This window comes from Emys orbicularis, chromosome 22 (assembly GCF_028017835.1).
Source record: "Emys orbicularis isolate rEmyOrb1 chromosome 22, rEmyOrb1.hap1, whole genome shotgun sequence".
Taxonomy (NCBI): Eukaryota; Metazoa; Chordata; order Testudines; family Emydidae; genus Emys; species Emys orbicularis.
The window spans coordinates 8,155,221-8,177,582 of NC_088704.1; the positions used below are offsets into that span (position 1 = coordinate 8,155,221).

Consider the following 22,362-nt stretch of genomic DNA (forward strand, 5'->3'; position numbering starts at 1 on the left):
TGGAGTGAAACACGTAAAGTAAGCAAACAACGTAAAAGGCAAATAACAAATTTAATTCTTCACATTATTCCATTTTTAACAATCTGAGATGTTAGTAAGAGAGGGAGGGAATTTAAAATATATATACGGTGCTTCACTAATTTGAAATTCTCTCAAAGGTACACTTTATAATCCACACGCAAAAATCGATGGTCTCTGTCTATCCCTCTGCAAAGATTTAATAACAGCCACGGTTGTGAGATCTCATATTTCTGTGATCTCAAGATTTAAAATAATGCAGTATACTCTGGAAAACTCTCAGTATTATTGTTTAAAATATTAATATACTATGGAATATCATCAGAAATAACACAAATGAGATAAGTACCCTGTGATGTCTTACCCTGGCTTTTTTACTTGCTAATTCACAAAATTCAGAGGCTATTGCAAGTTAGTGAGGTTTTACTGTGTGTGGATTATATTCTCTGCTGGTGTCACCTGGCTCAGCCCCATTAAAGCACGTTTACACCAACAGAGAATCTGGCACTGTGATTTTGATAAACTGATGGTGACCTTTTCATAGTATAGAACCAAAGCCCCAATTCAGCCAAACATTTCAGCACATGCTTACGTCCATCCCTATTCTGCAAAAAAGCATTTAAGTACGTGTGTAAGCCCATTGACGTCAGTTAAGCACGTGCCTAAAAGTTAAGCACGTGCTTAGTGCTTTCCTGAAGAGGGATGAACTGCTGAATGGTTCTGAAGTTCTATAACCAAAGACTTAAGTAAAGACTCCAGGATTTTTTCCGTTGACAGTATTGTTATTCTGTGGTGATATTTTTAGCACTAATTAGGGAAATATGACTAATTCAGATAAAAAGCCAACTGAGCGGCAGCTTCTCCTAAAACATGAACTGAACTGGGTTTGAATTTCATTTTGTAAAACTTTGCTCAACTTTTATTTTTTTTTATTTATTTCTTCCCCTTTTCATTTTGTGCTTCCTTTTCCCAGCAGGGAGTGAAAATGCCAAAATATCAAGGGAAGGGGCTTCCTGTGGTATTCTCACCTCCATCTGAGGCAAGAAGAGCTAGTAATCTTATTTAAAAAAAAAAAAAAAAAAAAAGCCTGTTCTCATGAGATTTCCAGCCCAATTACATTCAAGAGTTTTGGATGGTTCAGAGAAACAGTGGATGCTTATCTCAGCTGAAACCCTGAAACCTTTTTGAGTTTTTGGACTTTGTAGGGTTGTCTGGGAGTCTATGGGAATTTTAGTATATTGTAGTCATTCATTCCTATCTGCAATAGAAATCTTAGAGACAGGCCAATGCAGTGGTGTTTTGATCCAGATCTGTATTAGGTTCAGTCTGTGATTTGGAATTTAAGATCCAGTCAGATATAGAGTTTGGGTCAGGATTCCAGTGTGTCAAAATCTTGCCAGATTTCTGATATCTTGAAGAGTGGAAATCAGCTGTTCTCACTAGATTTCTGCCATCTTGGGCTGAAATCCCACGAGGTTTTAGTTGTATCAGAACTGTAACTGGAAAACAGTTCTTCCCCCATTTCCAGCCTAGAACCAAAAACGTAAGGGTGGACTGAAGATCCAAAGCTGAATCCAAGCCCTCCTAATATTTAAAGCATCATTAGATCTTAAGCTCTTCAGATCTGAGACTGTCTGTATTTTTTGCCTTGTACAATGCTGAGCGCAATAGATAATGAATAAATGCACAGAAGCTCAATTTCAAGGTTCTTTTCTCCAGCCCATTCTAGTAACTATACACCCAGCCAGAGAGAAGGAAAAAAACTCCACTTTCTAACTGGAACTGGATGGAGAGAGGGACTATGAGATTAAAAAAAAAAACCTAGACATACAAGACTAAAATCTCAGTTAAGATCATCACTCTCGCATTTACCTACAGTGGTATCCTTATCCCAGTGAAACTCTAGGGTCAGATCCGGAGCTGGTGCAAAGCGACATAGCCCCATTGTCTTGAATATTCTGAGAACATTTGAGCGCTGAGCCTGTTTTTTAATTTAGAGGTGGACAGGGAGCCCACCAGAGTGCCTTTGAACATCTCTCCCTGAAATCTTTGTTTTGGCCTCACGCAGCAGAAAGGCCCATCGAAACCAATTGTGGGGCTGCGAAAAGCCACTTCCACTGAATTCATGGCTTGTCCTGCAGGAGTGGAGGGAAGACACTTGACTATAAAAGTTGCTCCAAGTTTGTTAGGGTGAATGAGCTGAAAAGGAGCCGGCCTACCTTTCAAACGCAAAAAGCCCCGAGAAAGCTGGGAAGCAAGAGAGCAAATGAACAGGCAGCCAAGCAGTATGAGATGCTGCTAATTTTCCCTTTCTTTCGTTCTTTTGCCAGCCCGAGTTATTAAATGTTTGGTTTGAGTCTAGCTAGCATTGCAGTGGCTGAACTTATCAGGGTTATTTCATCTCCCCATGACCTCTCCGTATTTACGATGGGGACCCTGAAGGCATTGGCTTGACTTAACTAGTGTATCTTACAGTGCAGTTAAGCCGGGCCTTAACTGATTACAGCCCTTGATTGATCAGAGGGGGGAGAGAGGCGTTCTAGAGCAGATACGCAGGGCTATCGGTGCACCAGGCAGCTTTGCCTGAGGCTGGGATATGCCACTCGGGGGACTCTTTGTAGTGCAGCTTCCTTTCACATTTATAGATGCTTCCCTCCACACTCCTAAAAAAAGAGAGAGAGAAGCAGAGAGGGGAGGTGTGGGGAGGACTCAAAGGATCTCAGGAAATCTTGTTTGGAAGCAGTAAGTCAGCACCCACACTCTATTACCAGTGTCCGCGGGGGGTTGTGATAGTGAGTGAGCACATATCAGTTTAGCTGAGGATTGGGGGGGAAAAATAGGGAGAGAGAGGAAAAAATGGCAAAGAAGGGAGAAGAGAGGAGACACCTCTGTGAATGTTGGTTTGGTTTTGTTAATCTCTGGTATGGAGCTGGTGATAGGAGAGAGTTCTCAGGGGTTGAATGACAGAAGAAGTATATGAAACAGGTTTAATTTGCTGGGACTTAGCTATTCTGTTTGAGCTCCACATCCAGCCATTATTCGCATCAGGCCGATGCACCGCAACAGATTTAGCGGGCAACCCTTTTTTGTTTCTTGGTATTGTAAATCTCTTGCCAACCCCTTTCTTTCCAGCCCCTTCTCCCGCCAACATTTCAGAGATCAGCCCAGGAAGGACAAACAGGTGCAGAAGATAAGAACAGGGGGATCCCCAAACCTTTGCACATCTCTAAAGCCAAACCCAAACTAAACCCTTTTGAAGATTCTGAAATGTTTGGGGGTTCTTGCTTTTCCTCGTTGTTCCTCTCTGCTTTTGCATCCCGGGTGACCCTGTGAGTGCTGAAATAGACTCATAGACTCATAGACTTTAAGGACAGAAGGGACCATTATGGTCCTCTAGTCTGACCTCCCGCATGATGCAGGCCACAAAAGCTGACCCACCCACTTTCCCTTAACTCAGCTGTTGAAGTCTCCAGATCGTGATTTAAAGACTTCAAGTCGCAGAGAATCCTCCAGCTTGCGACCCCTGCCCCATGCTGCAGAGGAAGGCGAAAAACCTCCAGGGCCTCTGCCAATCTACCCTGGAGGAAAATTCCTTCCCGACCCCAAATATGGCGATCAGTAGAACCCCGAGCAACAGGCAAGAAATGCCATGAGCAAGACTGTTCTCCAGACAGCTGTCTCCCAGTCAGAACCTGGAAATAATTAAATTCAAAATTAATCATTTTGTGAATAAAGTGCCTAACCTGTTTGCCTAACTCAGGGGATCTCAGACTTTTTCATAGTTGCACCACGTCTTAACGAAGAGATTGTCCCATGGACAACTCCCCTCCCACTCCACCCATGTGGTATTTTACCTGGAAATTGTTTTGGGGGGAAAATAACATCAGGGGAGTGTTTAATGTCTGTTTAGCTTCTTTTAATGCAATCTATTAGCTGGAAAGGAGGAGGAGGAGCCAGCCCCATGTGACCAGCCAGCTCTCTGGCAAGCCACAGTTTGAGAACCACTCACCTTACTTATTTGTTACTCCTCTGTTTAAAATGTTTTAGCCATCCAATCAAGGAGCACAAAAAGTACCATGTGACTTAGGTAACCAACCACACAACACAAATAACCAAAAGTCAAAAAGAATACTTCCCGAACAACCCATACGCTGAAAAAGCTATTCAGTGACCCCTTGCAGATAGGGAATGTGTCTGAAGGAAATCAGGAGTAGTTCATGAGCAATTCACGAACCAAAAGGGGAAATAAATTCATAACAGATACCGGGCCAGATCTGCAGCTGGTGTAAATCAATGTAGCTCCACTGAAGTTGATGGGGCAGATCCTCAGTTGGTATAAACTAGCATCTGTCCAGGATCTGTCCCATTATTTGATGATGAATAGCTTAACAAGATCTATGCTCGGAGCTTCAGATGAATAGAGCCCTGAAAATTTGCAGATATCCACTTTATATCCGCGGACTATGTTTGCGGATCACGGAGCAGATGCGGATACAGGGCTCTACAAATAGAGGGGGAAATTCTGCTACTATTCCGTAGGGGAAATTCCACCCCAATCCTAAATTTATCAGTCTGTTCAGATCTATGCATGTGATCAAGAACCTCTGCTATCTATCAGTGAATCCCATTTTTATCCTGAGATACGACTGTGCTAGATTCTCCTCTCACTTACACCAATGTAAATGTAACTCTGCCTCAGTCAATGGGGTTGATGTAAAACCAGCGTGAGAGGAGAGTCAGGCCCATTATCTTTGTTCTGTATTCTGAGAATGCTTCCTGGGCAGGGGCGTACACACATTCATTGACCCTTTGGTGTGGGGAACCATTTGTATGCATTTAACTAAACTTGGGGCAAGATTTTCAGAAGTGACTAGTGATTGTGGATGGCTTAACCTGAAACACCTTAAAGAAAGGAGTTTTGATTTTCAGAAGGACGGTGATTTCAGGTATCTCAAGTTGGGTGCCAAAATCTCTAGTCACTTTTGAATCTCTTGGCCTGGGTTTCTTCCGTCTCCAGGGGCAGTGTGTCCATGTCTGAATAGTTACCATAAATCCATATGCACATAACTGGGATCCCCCTTTACCTTAGGCAACCTGCTCTAACATAGTGTGGCTCTTTGTTGTTGAGTCTGCTACTACTTCTGATACAATGGATTTGGTCCTTTTGCTCAAGGGATAGAGACTCATGCTTCTAGATCCAGAGGTTTTGGGTTCAAGCCCCACATGTAACAATGCCCCAGGAAATTACTCTTAAGCTGCAAGAGAAGATTCCCCATAGCCCTTCTTACTTTCTTAGGGACTTGCTCTGAAAGGAGATCCCCATTCTCTTTTCCAAACTGTCCAGGCTCGAGTAATTCATCTTATCATCATAGCTAAGACTCACCTTTGAATAGTTTAGCAACTTTTCTCTGGACCGTCTCCATAATTGGTACATCTCTACAGAAGCAGGGTGCCCAAACCAAGAGGCAGTTCTCCAGGTGGAACCACATGATAGCCTTGAACAATCAGGTAATCACTTCCCATTGCCTTGTTTCTAATACTCCTGTGGTGCTGCCTAGAACCTTCTTGGCTTTCTTTGCTGCAAGTGATCATTGTATTCTCAACTTCACATCATTCCCAATGGGAATCCATAAGTCCCTTCCATTGTCAGTGCATGCCAATTCTTCATCCATAAGTGAATAGGTCATCTTAGGATTTTTAGATCCAAAAATATAACTACTCATGTCCATTTAATCAACTGTTCCCTAAACCACTCCCCTTATGTATTTAAATAACCCTGAAGATGTTTTCAGTCACTGACGGTGTTAATGGTATTTCTGATTTTATTGCTAGCTGGCAAATTACACCACATGCACGCCACATGCACAGGTCCACAGTAAGCCACTTATGAGAACATTGAAAAGGGAGAGAGCAGAGTCTAGTATCATAGCACTGAAGCAGGAGTCTGGAATCTTGTGTTCTGTCCCTGGCTCTGTCAGTGACTCACCGCATGACCATGATGCACGTTTTTGCATCAGAAGGATACTTGCCCTTCTGTGTAAAGCACTTTGAAATCTGCAAATAGAAAACACTAGAAAAGCAAAGGTTTGTTATCTGAAGGTAACTGAGATCCCCCTCTAGAGACATCACTGCAATCCAGTGCCGTTTGCAATAACCAGCTTTGGCTTCTGTCCATTCAATAGATATTTATCCAATCTAGATACCTGAGTTTCAGAAACATGTTGCAAAAAGAACAGGAGTCCTTGTGGCACCTTAGAGACTAACAAATGTATTTGAGCATAAGCTTTCGTGGGCTACAGCCTACTTCATCGGATGCATGGAGTGGAAAATACAGTAGGAAGATATATATATACACAGAGAACATGAAACAATGGGTGTTACTATTCACACTATAAGGAGAGTGATCAGTTAAGGTGAGCTTTTATCAGCAGGAGAGAAAAAAAACTGTTTGTAGTGGTAATGAAAATGGCCCATTTCCAGCAATTGACAAGGGGATATGAGGAACTGGGGAGGGGGGGGAATAAGCATGGGGAAATAGTTTGACTATTGTTGACTAGTATAAGAATCAAACATTGGTGCAGTGTTTCATCCAAAGTTATAATAAACTCTGGATAGATCATATTTTAACCATTCCCTTATCAGGTGCCTTACTGTCCTCTTGTTGATCAAGAATTATCCAATTTTTGTAAGACTACATTGGTTCCCATTCTCTTCAGCCCTAAACACCAGGCTCTAATGCTCAGATCCCATGCTGACGGTTGCATGATAAATATCTAGCTAGATAGAGCCCATTCCACCAAGCTATCTTTTATACCATAATAGATTCCAGGGGTGAAATCTCACCCCACTGAAGTCAGAGCTGAAACTTTCATTGACTTTATTGGGGCCAGGATTTCAGCCCAGTCATTTAAAATCTCATTTAAAAGCTTGATTGCATTTTATATAACATAAATCTCCAGAAATAAAACACATTCTTCTAAGATAATGTATTTGGACCCATTCTGGTTCCCACTGATTCCACTGGACAATGGACTGACTCTATTTGCTGAAGTTAGACTAAATGGCCTATGATCATTTTGATCAGATCTTTCTCAAGTTGTGGCGAATATGAGCCCTTATTCAGTCCTCTGCTACCATGCCTGACTGCAAGGATATATTTAATTTGTACACCTGATGGGTTACCATACTCTTCAGAGTTCCTTCAGTATGCTGGGATACAACTCATCTGGGCCTGGGAATTTTTAGAAGTTCAAAATTGAGTGCTTGGTTTTGTAAGTAAAGTGTTAATGATTACAATAGAATCATCGTATTTCTCTACCCACGGGCACATTTGGTTATAGTCAACTTCCTCTAATGCGAAGACCTTTGGGTCTCCATTTTATTTATTTATTTATTTATAACTTTATTTATCTCCTCCCAAGTCTTTTATCAGTTCTACAGTAACCTTTCCCTTCTGCTACTGTTTAATGTAGGTTTAAAATAATCTGTTCTACCTGTAAGAATGGCCATACTGGGTCAGACCAATGTTCCATCTAGCCCAGTATTCTGGCTTCCAAAAGCGGCCAATGCCAGATGCTTCAGAAGGAATGAGCAGAACAGGGCAATCATTGGGTGATTTTTTGAACCCCATTATACTTTTGGCCCTATGACACTAAGATATTAGAAAGGTATTGATATGAAGAAGGATTAGGGCTTATTTAGTAGGTGAGAGGAGTGAGATGAGGTGAGAGGGTCTCAAAGTAGAAATGGGAAATATTAAGTTAGGTACAAATAAACCATCTCTGAAATGACTTGGACAGTAGAGAATGAATTTCCAAATGCGGGAACTGAGTGACCTCTACTGATGGTGAGGATCAGCTCCTCGTATTGGGATTCAGAACAGAGGAGGAACCTGCTCCGTGCAGGTAGTGGGACTGGAGGAACTGACATGTTTCCCAGAACACATGTAGGGCTCTGTCAACCTTTTCCTCTTCCAACAACTTTTGCAAATGCTGAGATAAGTGAAACTAAAGGAAAGAGGTTTACAGGTGTCACCACAGAAGTCAAAGTTGGATTTTTCCCTACAGGGAATCTTCTAGTGTTTTGTCCAACCTAGTTTTAAATGTTCCAGGTAATAGGGTTTCCCGTCTTTCCCAAGTGATGGACTTTCCGCTTCATGCTTTAGTCGATGATTCCACTGCTCAATAAATACATCTCCCTGGCAGGATGTTCTTCCTAAAGTTTCCCTTTGTGAATGTCTTCCCATTACTCCAAGTTACACTCTCTCATACAACCCTGTGTAAGATTTCTGCTTCGTTGGAGTTTGCACTCCAAATATTTGTAGATTGTTATGTCCTTCCTTTATTCACAATTTAGCCAAGCTATGCATATTGAGGCCAACATTTTCTAAAGTAGCCATGGATTTTGGATGCCTTAAGATGTCTGAAGATGGACACCCAACAACTGAGGCACTCAGAATCACTTGAGAAACTATTAGCCTTAAGCTCTGTTCTCCTTCCCTCAAGAACCAATCCTTCCAGCCTCCTGATCATTTTTTGCTGCTCTTCTCTGAACTCCTTACAATTTGTTCATATCTTTCTGGTCATCAGGTGTCCAGAGGTAAATGTAACATCATCGTCCTGCTACATGATGTGATGCCTCTATAAATGCACCTAAAATTATAACAACCTTCCCTGCTCCCCTCCCCCTGGGTATCAAAAAATGACCACGTCTAGGCCCACAACCAATAAGGATTTATTTCATCAGCTCTTTAAGGAATGATCATATGGTGCAGTTGTCTGCCATTGGTTATTCAAACCTGGCACCACTGGTATCTTTTCTCTCTAGTCCTGGTATCTGGCTCATCTAGTCTTGGTGTCACACCAGTTTAGCCTTCACATTACATCCGTCTAGCAATCTGCTTATCAGAAACCTCACCCTTAGATAAACATGAAGTTAGTCAGCTGAGTAAATTCAAGATTCATGGATGGGGTATGATCAGCCACCTTGTGACTAATGAGGAGACATCCTTCTCCCTGGTAGCTATCTCTCCCTGCAGTGAGTACTCTCCTACTTACATACTGACCTGCTGCTGTTTGGTGTCACCATTTGAATGTGCACAAGTTGTTTCCGGATGTCTCTGTGCCTGGGAGAGGCATTGTAGCAGCAGTGAGTTGGCAATCCAAGCCCTCAATTGTTTTTCTGCCCCCTGAGTGCCACATTCTGGTGTTTGTTCTTCTGGAAGTAATGCTACAAACCATGGCACTGCGCTTCAGGGAGAGCAGGGGCCTCAAAGCTGCCCATTGGAGTCCCACCTTTGCGATAACAACAACAATAACATGCACTGATACCGCAAATTTCATCCCTGGATCTATTATTATCCTCCCTTGTAAAAGGCAAAGAGAAGTTAAGTGACTTGCCCAAGCATCACATAGTGAACCAATGAGAGAGTTGGGAATAGAAGCGGAGTCTCCTGGCTTCCAAGCCTGTGTTTTAACCAGTAGCTCACACTACCTCTCCCACATAGCTTAGGTAAGGTCATACAGTGAGTCAGTGGCAGACCTGGAAACAGAATCCAGAACTGCTGGCACCCAGCCACCTGTTTTGACCCTCCCTGCACACCATGGATATAATTTTCACAATGGTGAGATTTTTGAAGGGGGCTGGATAATTTTCTGACCATCATTACAATTTGTAGCTAGGCAACGTAAGACTGTGATGGGGCAATCGAACCTCATGCTTCAGGGTATAAGCTGATTATCTTCTGGGGTCAGAAAGGAATTGATGTTAGCCCCTTTCTCCTCCACTGGTCAGGTGCATTATGGGAGGAATTTCTTGCCTTGTTCTGCAATATCAAAAGTGGGCGGTCACGCTGTCTGGAGAGGCTCACACTGTGAGTGCCTACTTCAGAGAGGACTGTCCAAAAACAGGGCAGACACCCCAAACTGGTGGTATGTTCTATAATTAGCCAGAAACAAATGTGAACTCCTGGATCACTATACCGGTCTTATAATGGAGTCACAGACAGTCCCCTTCGATTCTCCAGCCTATCTTGCTACCCAGACAAACTGGACTTTGTGATAAAAGGTCACTCCATTCAAAAATCACACCACATCAGGTTGCTCCCAGGCCCAAGAGACCAGTCATTTCCCCCAGATCTATTGGTACTTCAGATCTTACACCAAAGACAACGCTAGCAGCCAATTCTAGAGTAAACTAACTAAAGGTTTATTAGCTAAGAAAAGGAAATGAGAGTTATTGAGAGGTTAAAGCAGGTAAGATAAATGCACAGGTGAGTCTCAGTTTGAAACTCCAAATGGTGGCAGTGATGTAATAAACTGCCAGTCTTCCAAAAGTCTTTTCAGGGTACCCAGATTGTCTCTGGGGATCTCCGCCTTGCATCTGGTACACTTCCCTGTAAGAGTCCAAACAGTCCAGAGAGGAAGGATCTTTCCTTGAATCCATACATCTAGTGTCTTCTCACAGAAAACAAGCTGACTGGGTCACTACCCACGTGGGCTTTTCCTTTGATGACATAGAGTGAGGAATGCATTTTGCGTCTTTGACCTCCAATCATCACCCACAGTGACCACTCGCTTTGAAATGAGCTCTTTTCTGTTAGGGTTCTTCATTTGCATTCTACAAGGCTTCTTTCTCCTTTGATGGGTTATTTTGTTTCTACTACATAATAACAGGATACAGATACATGAAAACAATGCAAGTAACATCCCATTATTTTTCCTGAAGTTTAAACACCAAATACACTCTGTTACGTTTAACAATCGCTTTGATCTAGACTAATTCACAAATGAATTGGCCTGGGGCTTTGGCATGAGCTGGCACCTGATCTGCCAGTGTCACACTGGCCATTGCCAGAGACAAAGTGCAGAACTAGATGGAGTGATTGCCTGTAGGATATCTGCAGTCTCTTTCATGGCTGCTTTCCCCAGACCCTGTGTAATGACACTAGCCAGCACAAGCTGTTAGTCAGGACGAGAACTAGAGAGAACCACAGAGTCTGTCTGTGTCCAGCCACCTCAATGAGGAGTCCCCTTCATATTCATTGCGGCCGGTCTCCTCTCCAGCGCGAGGGATAGTGGATCCTGATCCTGTTTGTTTTCATGTTTGTGGAGGTGCGCCCCAATGTACTGCCTCCCAAAGGAAAGGTCAGTCATCGTGCAACTGACAGATTTCCACATTGTCCTTCTCTGACCCATTTTCTAGCTCCTTAGAAGCTCTGGCGGGTATTTTGTGGGTTGAGTTGCCAGAAAGGCACTTTTGTGTTGGGAAGGAAGCAGACGGGGATTTGACTCAAGGTTCCCAGGGTGGGAGCACCCTAAGCTTGTACTCCCTTTCCACACCGAGTAAGGCGGGAAGGACTGGCCCTGCCAACCTGGCCCTTCCCCATCCTGGCAATGAGCCGCTGGAATGAGGGGGAGAATATCAATGAAAACAAGACAGGGCCAAAAGCAGCGACTCCAGCCTCGGGGTGCTGCAGGGGTCTCTAGAGTTAACTTTAGGGAGGGGATATTTGGGGGTTGTCTTTCTTCACATTTCTACAGAGCATGAAACTTACATAATATTCTCTCCCCTCCCTCCCCTCCCCGCCCCCGCTCCCTTTGGTATATAAAAAAATATCGCCCCATCACTTCACTGCCTCTCAAACTCCTCCCCCACGACACACAACACCCCCCCACACCTACCCGCACAACCTCCAAACCTCCCAATCTGGAGCCCCGATTGCAGAGATTGAGGCTCCTAATTGCACATCACTTTCCAAAGCCGCATTCGTTTATCATAAAGGGTGCACATTTCCCCTGCTACAGTTTCCACGGCCAGAGGCCCTGAGGGCCAGCTCAGAAATGGAGGGAATTAATTACATTTTTTAAACTCCCCTTCTTTTAAACTACAGGAGAGAGTGATGAAACGTCCCGGGGGGGAACTGGGGGACTGTAGAGACGATGGGGGGGGGTAGTGGCAGGAAAGGAGGGGCCTATTATTTCATCCAGGAGGCTCCATTTTACCTTATCCTCAGCACGACCCCCCCCTCCCCCCCCCCACCAACACACTGAGATCCTCCTTTCCCCCATGACAAGCAGGCTCCTAAAAGGGTGGAAATGAGGCCAAAGGCTCATAGCACCATGGTTGTTATTGATTTACCCTTAAGTGCAAGCTCACGCCAAGCCTGTGACTGATTTGGGGCAGCAGAAAAGGAAAAGGAGATGGGGGGGGGGGCGGAATTGACAAGAGGGAGGGAAAGGCAATGCTGTCCATTGCCATGATTGACAGGTAACAGATTTCCCTCCAGATAAAACCTTACAGATGTGGAGTGGGTATTGATTTTTAGTTAGTGATGGTAATGCACCAAGAAGTAATAAATTATAGGAAAGCAAGGTCAAGAAAGGAAAGGTAAAAGGACTTTGCATTCTTAAGAAGGGGATTACTCCATCTGCCCTCAACTTCCCCAAGTTCAAAAGGTGGCTGGAAAATGAGTTGCACCAGTCGGCGTGAAATGCCAGATAGTGCTAGCCTGCCCCCAAGCTGGAGACCTCTTCTTCACCCCCTCTTGTGGAGGGTGGTCAACACTCGGTGGCTTATGTCAGCTGGGGTGTAAGAATCCAGGGTCCACCTCTTGTTATTTCTGTTACAATAGCATCTAGAGATGAGATACGGATCCCCAATGTACTAGGGTTGTACAAACACATAGGACGAGACCATCCCTGCCCCAACAAGCTCACAGGCTAAATAGACAAGACAGACCAAAAAAGCATTTCACAGAGCTTCAGAACAATGCCGCTGTCTCCTCTGGGTGCTGATATGTTGGGACCCTCTTGGCTTCTAATATAATAACAGTCATTGCACTTCTGTACCACAGCATCGTATGTCTTAGGATCTCAGAGCTCTTTACAGGCATGTTTGAATTCAGGATCTCGACACCCTTGTGAGATAGTATCAATCCCATTTTGCAATGGGGAAACTTTAGAGAAGTGAAGTGGCTTTCCCAAGGTGTCACAGAGAGCCAGGAACAGAGCTGGGAACAGAGAACAGGAGTCCTGGCTTCAGCTGCATGAAACTCGGCTGTTGTTTTGTGCAGGCTTTTCTTAGGGTGACCAGACAGCAAGTGTGAAAAATCGGGACGGGACTGGGGAGGTAATAGGAGCCTATATAAGAAAAAGCCCCAAATATCGGGACTGTCCCTATAAAATCGGGACATCTGGTCACCCTCGCTTTTCTCCAGTTTCAACTCTCACAGGTTGGGATACTGTGGGCCTGAGTCTCATTCACACTAAGACCAGTTCACCTCACTCCATCTCGTCACAGTGCCTGACAGTGAGTGTAGACGTAACTGGCACCCACGTTGAGGCCCTTTTACGCTGCCAGAGTGCAAGTGAGGCTCAGCCCGAGCTTCACCTTATGGTTTTGAAAGCTCATAGAATCCCTCAAACTCAAAGTGAAAGAGAACCACTCCGTTCCACATGGTTTCTACAGGCAACATCTCTGAATTTATCCTATGACCAAATCTTCACCCGTACAGCACTGCAAGGCCTGGACAGCTCACTAAGGAGTGTAGGAGGAGAGAGGAGGTGATATCTTAGCCTTCAGTCAGCTGAGCTATTGCTTTCCAAAAATAATTAACAACAGCCATTTGTGCACCTGATCCTAGCCATGAATTGAATTTAATATCTCAGTCTGGCCCCACGTATGCCTGGGACAGGTGCCCTAGATGTATGTATAATAATAAATAGCTAAGCCACTTGCCTCATTGATGATCAGTTCCTTCTGAGCCAATTCACCTAGTCATGAAGCTCCTGCCGTACCATATGAAATCAGGTTACACTAGACCAGGGGTGTCGAACAGCCAGCCTGCCGGCCTGATCCAGCCTGCCTGATGTATTTATATGACTTGCATGTCCTATTCAGATTCCACGTAAAGCAGAATCTCAGCGTCTGTTTAAAGGGAAAAAGCCGGTTTCTGACCCTCGTGATGGTGAAGAACACTTCCAAATATGAACTGAAGGAAAACCAATGCAGTGTTGCCTTCCTGAGTCTTCAGAGAGCCTGAAACAATGGCTCAGAGAGGTGTAAAATCCCCAGTCCCCTGTAAATCTCATTAGACTCAAACGATCACACTTGAACGTCAAAATGAACTATTGCAGAGCTGATCATTTCAGCAGAGGGAATGTGGAAGGGGGTAGGAGGTTGGAAGCAGCTGTTGCTATAAGGAAACATAGAGGGAAGCGCAGAGGAGAGACACAAAGACAAGGAAGAAGGGGAGAAAGGCAGGTGGGGAAAGAAGAGAAGGGAAGGGCAGAAATAGTAGTGGCCCAAAGGGAGACTGATTTTTCTACCAAGGGATCCAATAGTAACTAAAAGTTTAGTTAGCATTTAAAGGCCAAATGCTACCGTTGATCCCACTGGGCATCCGGGCCAGGACTTAAAGTGGAATTTGGCCCTTTCCACCACAGGAGTTTGACACCACTGCATTAGTCCATCCTGTCATCTGAAATCAGCTGAGCTCCCCGAGACTGTTAGAGTTTCAGGGGAAGTTATCCACCTTGGGGCAAAGATGATAGAAACCCCTGGGATCCCAGGGCGAAGAGCCCCCTTTTCTGTATTGTACCTGGACTCAAAGGCTGCAGTATGCGTCTGGAGCCAGAGGGATGGCCTAAGAATATAGGACTTGCAATTCTGGGTTAGGCCAGTGATCTGTCTAGTCCAGCAACCTGTCCCCAGTATCAGCTGGTTCCGAGAAAGGTGCCAGAAACCCTGCAGTAGCAGTTATGGGCTAACCTGCTCCCAGAGAAATGTCCCTGCTAATCCCCAATAGCTACAGGCTGGCGTAAGCCATGGTGCAGGAGGGTTTACATCCCTTTCCAAAAATGTTGTGGGAAAAGACGCTGACGTCCTCGAGGATACATATGTGGACAGCTCTGTATAGTATGTACAGGGCTTTAGTAGGGATAGCACATGCTGCTGGCTTTGTGATGCCCTGCCTCACACAGCCTGGGGCTGAAAGAATGTGCGAGGAAGAGGAGGAACTCTGAACCCCCAGCCCAGTACACCCCAGGATGGGGGTTATACTGATTTCCCAGCTGATAAGCTGACACCCTCTCCAATCCCCCATCACCGCCTTCTCCACAGGGGTCCAGCCATTGCTGATCTGTGAATCCAACGCGCAGACAAATCCCCAAGAAGGGACTCAGCCTGCTCGAGTCGGGAGGTGACACTCCGTCCAGGGGAAAGGTCTTTGCTGGACTCCTGAGTCCTTCCGGGGGAGGGGGAGGGTGAAAAAGCAAATGTCAATCCGCCCCCCCCATCACTCAGGATAAGCTCCTGCCTTAGCAAGGGAGGGGAGGGGAGGGGGGCAATGGGGTTGAGTAGAGAGGGAAATAGCTGTTCTATGGAATCCCCCCTTGTGTCATTCCCTCTGCACAATAGCTCCCCAGGCCACCGGCAGGGGATAAAGGGCTTGTTCTGCCTCTCGCTGGGCTGCAAATATTTTCAATTTGCCACTTTAATTGATGTCAATAAGGTTATGCTAAATGTGGAGATTTTCAACATTTCTGCTTTCGAGCTCCACGCTGGCTCCCGAGGTGACCGCTGCCCGCCCCCCCCCCCCGCCCCCCCCGGGCAAGCTGCCAGCACAAACGCCGCAAGCCTGCACGTACCCGGGGACGGGGGACGAGATCAGCCCAGATGCGTCAAAGACGCCACTCCTCCCCTCAGCTCCTGGTCCTCCGCTCCCGGCCTGCAAACACTTACACACTTGACAACCACGAGGAACCTCACTGATTTTAATAGGGCTGCATGTGGTAGTAAAGTTAAGCAGGTGCACAAGGTTTGTAGGATCAGGGCCCCTGTTCCCAAACTGACTCGCTCCATCCTGGTCCCGTTTGCCTTACAAACACCTCTCCTCTAACAGGCATTTTCTCTGCAAAATGAACCAACTGTGGTTACAGTCCCAAAGTGGGACGATAGTTTAGGTGCAGCCTTAATTTTACAGCCAAGGGTAATATTGAGATGGGCTGAGCTAGTACCAGCAATTTAACCCCCTTTCCTTTACCTGTGCTTTTGGAGAGGGGGTGGGCGAGTTCACATCCCCAGATCAAAACCTGCTCTTCCAGGTTGGATCCAAAACCGGGAGCTTACTATTCAGATCTGGTTCAGATGGGAGCCCAAGATGGCAGAAATCTCATGATCTTTATTCTATCTTTATTTGACTTTATCCTCCAGGGTCTTCAAGCTGGCACCGTTTGGCGAACGTAAACTGACTTAAAAGCCACCATGGATATTGGCTGTCATAAGACCACTTGGAGGCAGATCTAAGCATGCTCTCTTCGTGTGCCCATCGACAATGCTTTCCCCCTTTGCTTCCCCAGGTGATGAGCATCCTAAGCAACCCGAGCGGCGTTCCGCCACAGCCCCAGGCTGATTTCTCCATCTCTCCCCTCCACGGTGGTTTGGACACCACCAACTCCATCTCCGCCAGCTGCAGTCAGCGGAGCGACTCCATCAAGTCTGTTGACAGCCTCCCCACCTCGCAGTCCTACTGCCCTCCCACCTACAGCACCACCGGTTATAGCGTGGACCCCGTGGCCAGCTACCAGTATGGACAGTATGGACAAAGTGAGTATCGATCCCACCAGAGAGTCGGCTGGACTTAAGCAGAGTTAGGTGCGGAGGGGGTTGGGGTAGAGGAACCAGCAGTCAGATGGGGTGTTGGCTCTGCGCTCAGGAATGGATTCCCATGGATGTCTGTACCGAGAATCATTCTTTAGGGACTAACCAAACAGACACCATCCCGCTCTCTCCGTGCTCTGTACAGGGTCCCCCACTCACTTGCCATCTATTGGAAAAGTCTGAATGAAAGATATTAAATAGAAATATTTATATTGTAAGAGAAGGAGGGGTACCTCCGGGATCCCTCTGCTTCCCCATCTCCTGCTCCTGCACCCTCAAAGGCCCTACATCATGGTGACCCTGCTTCTGTCCAAGGAGAGTTAGACAGGGCTAGCATGACATCCCTAGCCCAGGGACCAAGCTCAGTTGCACAGGCATTAGCCCACCAACCCAACCTGTCAATAAAAATATAGGGTGGATATCAACACAACTTGAATCAATCATTAGAAAAACGCATTTGATGCACACCACGGATCCTCAGATGCCAAAACCTTCCCAGTCAAACAATTCACAGTCCTCTTCACTCAGTTCTGACCCAGCTGCCAACACCCCCAGCATCTCTTTAAACTACCAAGGGTTTCATCAGATAGATGTTTAAGGTGACAAACCCACTCAGCTTTGGGGCTTCCTCAACCGGAAGAGACTCATGCCAAACACACGGAGGTGGGATACGTGGCCACTTTGCTACTACACATGCAGCCCGATTGGGAATAGAATCCAAGCAGCAAAGAAACAAAAATGAGAGAGAGAGAGTTTCTCGAGCCTTATCATTATGAATTAGACACCCCATCAGCAGGTACAGGTTGTGCAGGTAGGTTCTGGAATTTCGGGTGCTTTGAATGCAATCACCCCCCTTCCAAATTTGCATAGGAATTATTGTTGCTATAGCCTCAATTTGACCTCAAGGACGGGGATGGGTGGTTGGATGAATGGAGGTAACACACCTTTCCCGACATTCAGAAATTGCTGACTGTGGAAATGTTACTACCATACTACCTGTCCCCAAATTCTCCTGAAACGTCCCTTCTGGGAGTCTCCTTCCAGAAATATTGACTCAGGATAGCATGGGAAATCACCACCCAGTGGCTGATACAGAGGTCTTTTGAAATCGGTGCTGACGGGGAAATTGCCAGGCATGTGTGTGTTTCATAGGCGACATCATATCCAGGAATCCCAGCCCTGGTAGAATTGAAGTGGTCATTCCAAGCCTGGTGCCAGTTCCAAACCTTAATTCCTGCCTCCAGCCCACCATTTTCCTTGTGACCAAGGCAGGCCTGGCCCATCAAATCTCACTTGTTGCCTCAGTCAAGAAAAACGCTGAAAGGGTGTGTTGGTGTGTGTATGTGTTTGTGTGTGTGTGTGAGGGGCAAAGGGTTTTGTCTGGGAATCTGTGACTTCTGCTACTACCGCTGGGCAACACGGGGGATTGCTTAGTTTGGCAAAACCTTGGTTTGGGTCTAGGAAACTTAGAGATAGGCCAGAGTCAGAATCCTGGGTGTGAACACACTCAAACTGTTGTGAAATGTAGATCTGGACCAGAACCCAGCTGTGACTTATTTGAGCCCCCAACATTTGAGGGCTGGGGGAATGGCTCATCTCGGCAACAAAACCTGTGTAAGGCATTCTGAGCATCCTAGCTTGCCTCTGAGGCGAGGCTGAGCCAAGGCTCACTGAAATCAAGTGGAATCTTTCCGTGGGCTACGGATCAGGCCCAAAAAGACAGCGGTTGGGAGGGTCGGTTTCACCTCTAGAATGGCTGGGTCATGAAAACACTAGAGACCGTGGCAGAGGGCTCACCTGCCGGTGTTAAACTAATAATAAGTGTGTGTTGTGAGAGAGTGACCCACAATGGGTTAAAGGAGCATCCTCTTCCTCCCTAGCTCTCCAGCTTGCCCATGGCTTGTCCTCGGTGACCTTTCCTTCCATTCGGCCGTGGCTTTTTATTCCCCTCTCCGTCACAGCCCTTTAATGTCTTTAACTTCTATGGCTAAATGAGAACCGGCTGTGGCGGCAGACAGGATCAATAGCAGCTTCCCCCTCGCCCCTCCTCTTTTTGTTTTTAGGGAGCTTGATCTGCGACCCCTTCTTCTGGATGCAAGGCTGGACACACGTGCTATTGATAAAAATCTTAAACAAATTCCAATACCATGTATTTCCAATAAAGATCCCTTCGGGCAGGACGTTAGTCACACCCCATGTGTGTAAAAAAAAAAAAAAAAAAAAGGGGGGGGGAGGGGGGGGATAAAATTTTAAAATAAAAAGGAGTTGAGAAAAGACAAGAGAAAGGTCAAAAAGGAGAAGAGAAGAGAAAGAAACGCTTGTCTTGTTTTGCTGCAGGAATTCTTATTTGGGGCTCTCTGAAACCATCCGCTCAAATCCCTTGATATTCTTTTATTTGTCTCCCCTTTTTTGTTTCTGTCTCGTGTCTCCCTCTTTTCTGCAGAGTGTTTAGACTTTCATCCCATTTCAAAGTCTGGTTTTGAGCTTACGGTTCAATCCGCCGGGCTCGGTTTGCAGTGGGAACGTTTTCCGGTTTATTTCAATCAGAACCCGGGCTCCCAAACGTTCTGTGCCCAGCAGCAAATCTCGTACGATTGACAGAGTTAGACCAGATGTGCCACGCTCCCCAGAGACATTCAGGTAGCCAGCCACAAAGGGTCCCTTCCTGTTGCCGAGGTGAAGGTAGGGTGAGATGCTTTTAACACACACACACACACACACACACACACATGCAAACACACACAACCTCCACCACTTCTTCCCATTGCTGGGAACTGGATTCACTCCCAGTCACATGAGCCAGTGAAGCCCAAGTGTTCCCCGTGTAATACTCCTGCCTTTCAATGGGGTGCTGGATGGCAACTGTGCCCACAAACCAACGTTATGTGTGTTAAGATGAGATGCATTTGAAGCTTCAATTTCCCTATATATACATGATGCCCTGTGCAGGGCCTGCTCAAAAGCCCATTGACTTCAATAGGGTTTGGATCAGGTCCATAGAGAACACGATCTATCTGTCTATCTAAGAGATGCTGAGCACATGCGATTCCTGGTACAGTCAATGAGAACTGTGGGTATTCAGCACCAGGCATACACACACACTCCCACTCGTACACACACCTGTGCATTTCTTTTTGTTTTGATTTCCACTCTGTCTTAAACCAACTCTGATTTCTGGCAGGGAATGACCCACTTTGCGTGAACCCTTCCCAGAGGTGTAGAAAGGGATTGATGGGTGGCTTTTGTTGGTTGGTTAGTTGGTTGGGTTGGTTGGTTGGTTGGTTTTTAATAATAATACCACCACATTTCTAACACCAAGTGATGACCAAAACAGGAAGAGCAACTTCTGACCAACCTTTAGAACATACTAATTTCCCAGGAGAATTAATATTCCCAGCTCGCCCTGCTTTTCCTCCCTCCAAGTACGTGTCGGAGCCCATGCGTTGCACAAATGTCAGCGTGGGGGGGGGGAATATACATAAGGATGGATGCACAAAACCAGCACACACACACACACACACACACACACACACACAGAGCACTCTTAATTGTATGGGCAATATGGCCATGTGTCAGGAATGACTGTGGTCTACTAGCTCACCTCACATGTACACACCCACCTAACACACATGCACCACAGCACAAATGTACAGGGCTAAGCCTTTGGACCAAGCAAACTAGGGACATGGGAATCTCATTCTTCCGGGATCTTCCATGCACCCCAATCCACCCCCCATTTCCCAGTCTTGTGGTCCCATCAGGCTCCCGTGCTGGTAGGCCACCTCAGGGACTGAACTCATGCTGCCCTTCACACCTCACTGTAACTTTATCCTGTGCCCGAGTCCATTTGCCGCTCACGTGTCCCAAGCCGTGAACACTCATACACAGAGGCAACGCACAGCATGTTCTGTCCCAGCCGGTGTGGAGCAGGGGTGCCAGATTAATGTGGTCCTTACCGTTCCCAGAGGCCGGAGCTATGCTAATGATGCCGGTGATGGAACGCAGAAGCGTGAAAGGAATTCTAATAGATATGACAAGTCTAATAAGAATTTGTGTCTGGAAGGGACCCCCTTTGGGGCAGGCATCTGACAAGATGTTGATGGCTGAAATTTGTTTACTCATTGGCACCGATGGTACATCTCCTGCCAGCTCCTTATTAATCTAATTTGAGACATTATAGCTAGTGAGAGGGAGAGACTTTGATTGAAGCTCTGCTAATGAGCGGTGTCACCATCCTGCCCTGTCCCTCTTCCCCTTCAGTCCATGGGGCAGTCTGTTGAGCTGGAACTTGGTCACAACTTGGGATATGGAGAGTCCCCGGATTACCTCGGGAGTTGCCAATGTGTCTTCCATGATGATGATCAACAGAGGCTTCTCCCAGAAGGGGAGGAAGGAGGCGAGGAGTGAAACTATCAACATACAGTGTCTGGGTCAGATTCTAATCTCACTCACACTGGGCTAGTCCCATTGAAACCAGTGAAATAATTTACACCAGCGTAACTCAGATCAGTGGTGGGCTCTGTGGCTGTGAGGGAACACAGGGAGTTGAGCATGGAGATCTCTGCGCTCACCCAGCACTCCTACCAGCTGTCATTTTCTTCAGCCTTCATCCTTAGGCAGCTACCCAGGACATCCCATTGTCTATGGGAGATGGGGAATTCTTGTGTTTTTCCAGACATTTTCACTAGGTTTGGGGAAGACGAGTGAATCTATAGCAACGTGTGCAAAGTTCTGTGAATGCAACAGCTGCATTTCACTCCAGCAGGGCTTTCTCTTCCGTCAGGCTGCTCTAGCAGGTCCTGGGCCTATCCATCTGTGACTCCCCTCCCGTGGTGGGAGCCTGCGTGTCTGCAACTCTCTCTGCGACAGGGCCTGTCTATCAGTGACTCCTCCCCACGGCAGGGGCCACCTGTCTGCAACTCCCTCAGTGGCCGGGTCCGTCTGGGACTAACCTAATGGGGCCTGTCTCTCTCCCCCAACCACCACAGAGGACCCCTTTGTGTCTGTGATGCCGCCTTCTCCACAGCGGGGCGTGCATGTCTCCATCTCCCTCGGTGGTGATGCCCATGTGTCTGTGACTCCCCCCTGTGGCAGGGCCTGTCTGTGACTGCTCCCCGTGGTGAGGCACGTGTGTCTACAACACTTCCTGCACCAAGGCTCATGGGTCTGTGGCTCCCCCCTATGGCCGGGCTCATGCGTCTGCAAGTCCCCCCATGGCTGGGCCTGTCTGTCGGTGATTCCCCTTGTGGCAGGGCTTGTTTCTTATCCTCTTTTAAATGGACGTAAAATGCCTCATGCCCCCCAAATCCCAATCCTCATGCTGTGTTTTTTTTTCCCCTTCCTTTTCCCCCCCAGCTGCTGTCGACTATTTGGCCAAGAACGTGAGCCTGTCTACACAGCGCAGGATGAAGCTGGGAGAACATTCAGCTGTGCTGGGCCTCCTACCGGTAGAGACAGGCCAGGCTTACTGAAGAGCCCATCTGTGCCAACAACCCACTCCAGCAACCTGGTACCACCGCAGAAAACACCACCAGCAGCCTTCCAGGGTTCCACCTCTGCCCGGACCCCGCTCCTTTCCAAATCCCCACCACCCTGCACCAACTCAAGCTGTGAAGGAGATGGGAAAGAGGGCGGGAGGGATCTCCATGTATCCAGTTCCTTACCGAGCACTCTTCTAAGCCGCCA

General features: G+C 46.6%; 1 protein-coding gene across 3 annotated transcripts in view; it reads left to right on the plus strand.

Annotated features, from left to right (window-relative positions):
• PAX7 (paired box 7) overlaps nt 1-22,148 on the plus strand; it is a 145,996-nt gene extending 123,848 nt beyond the window's left edge. For 2 of the 3 annotated variants that reach the window (XM_065421247.1, XM_065421248.1), the window contains exons 8-9: nt 16,377-16,623; nt 22,033-22,148. In XM_065421247.1, coding sequence (XP_065277319.1) covers nt 16,377-16,623; nt 22,033-22,148 — 363 coding nt within the window. Of the gene's footprint in view, nt 1-5,460; nt 5,527-16,376; nt 16,624-22,032 lie in introns of all 3 variants that reach the window. The other variant, XM_065421246.1, reaches the window with a different exon arrangement.
• The last annotated feature ends 214 nt before the right edge of the window (nt 22,149-22,362 follow it).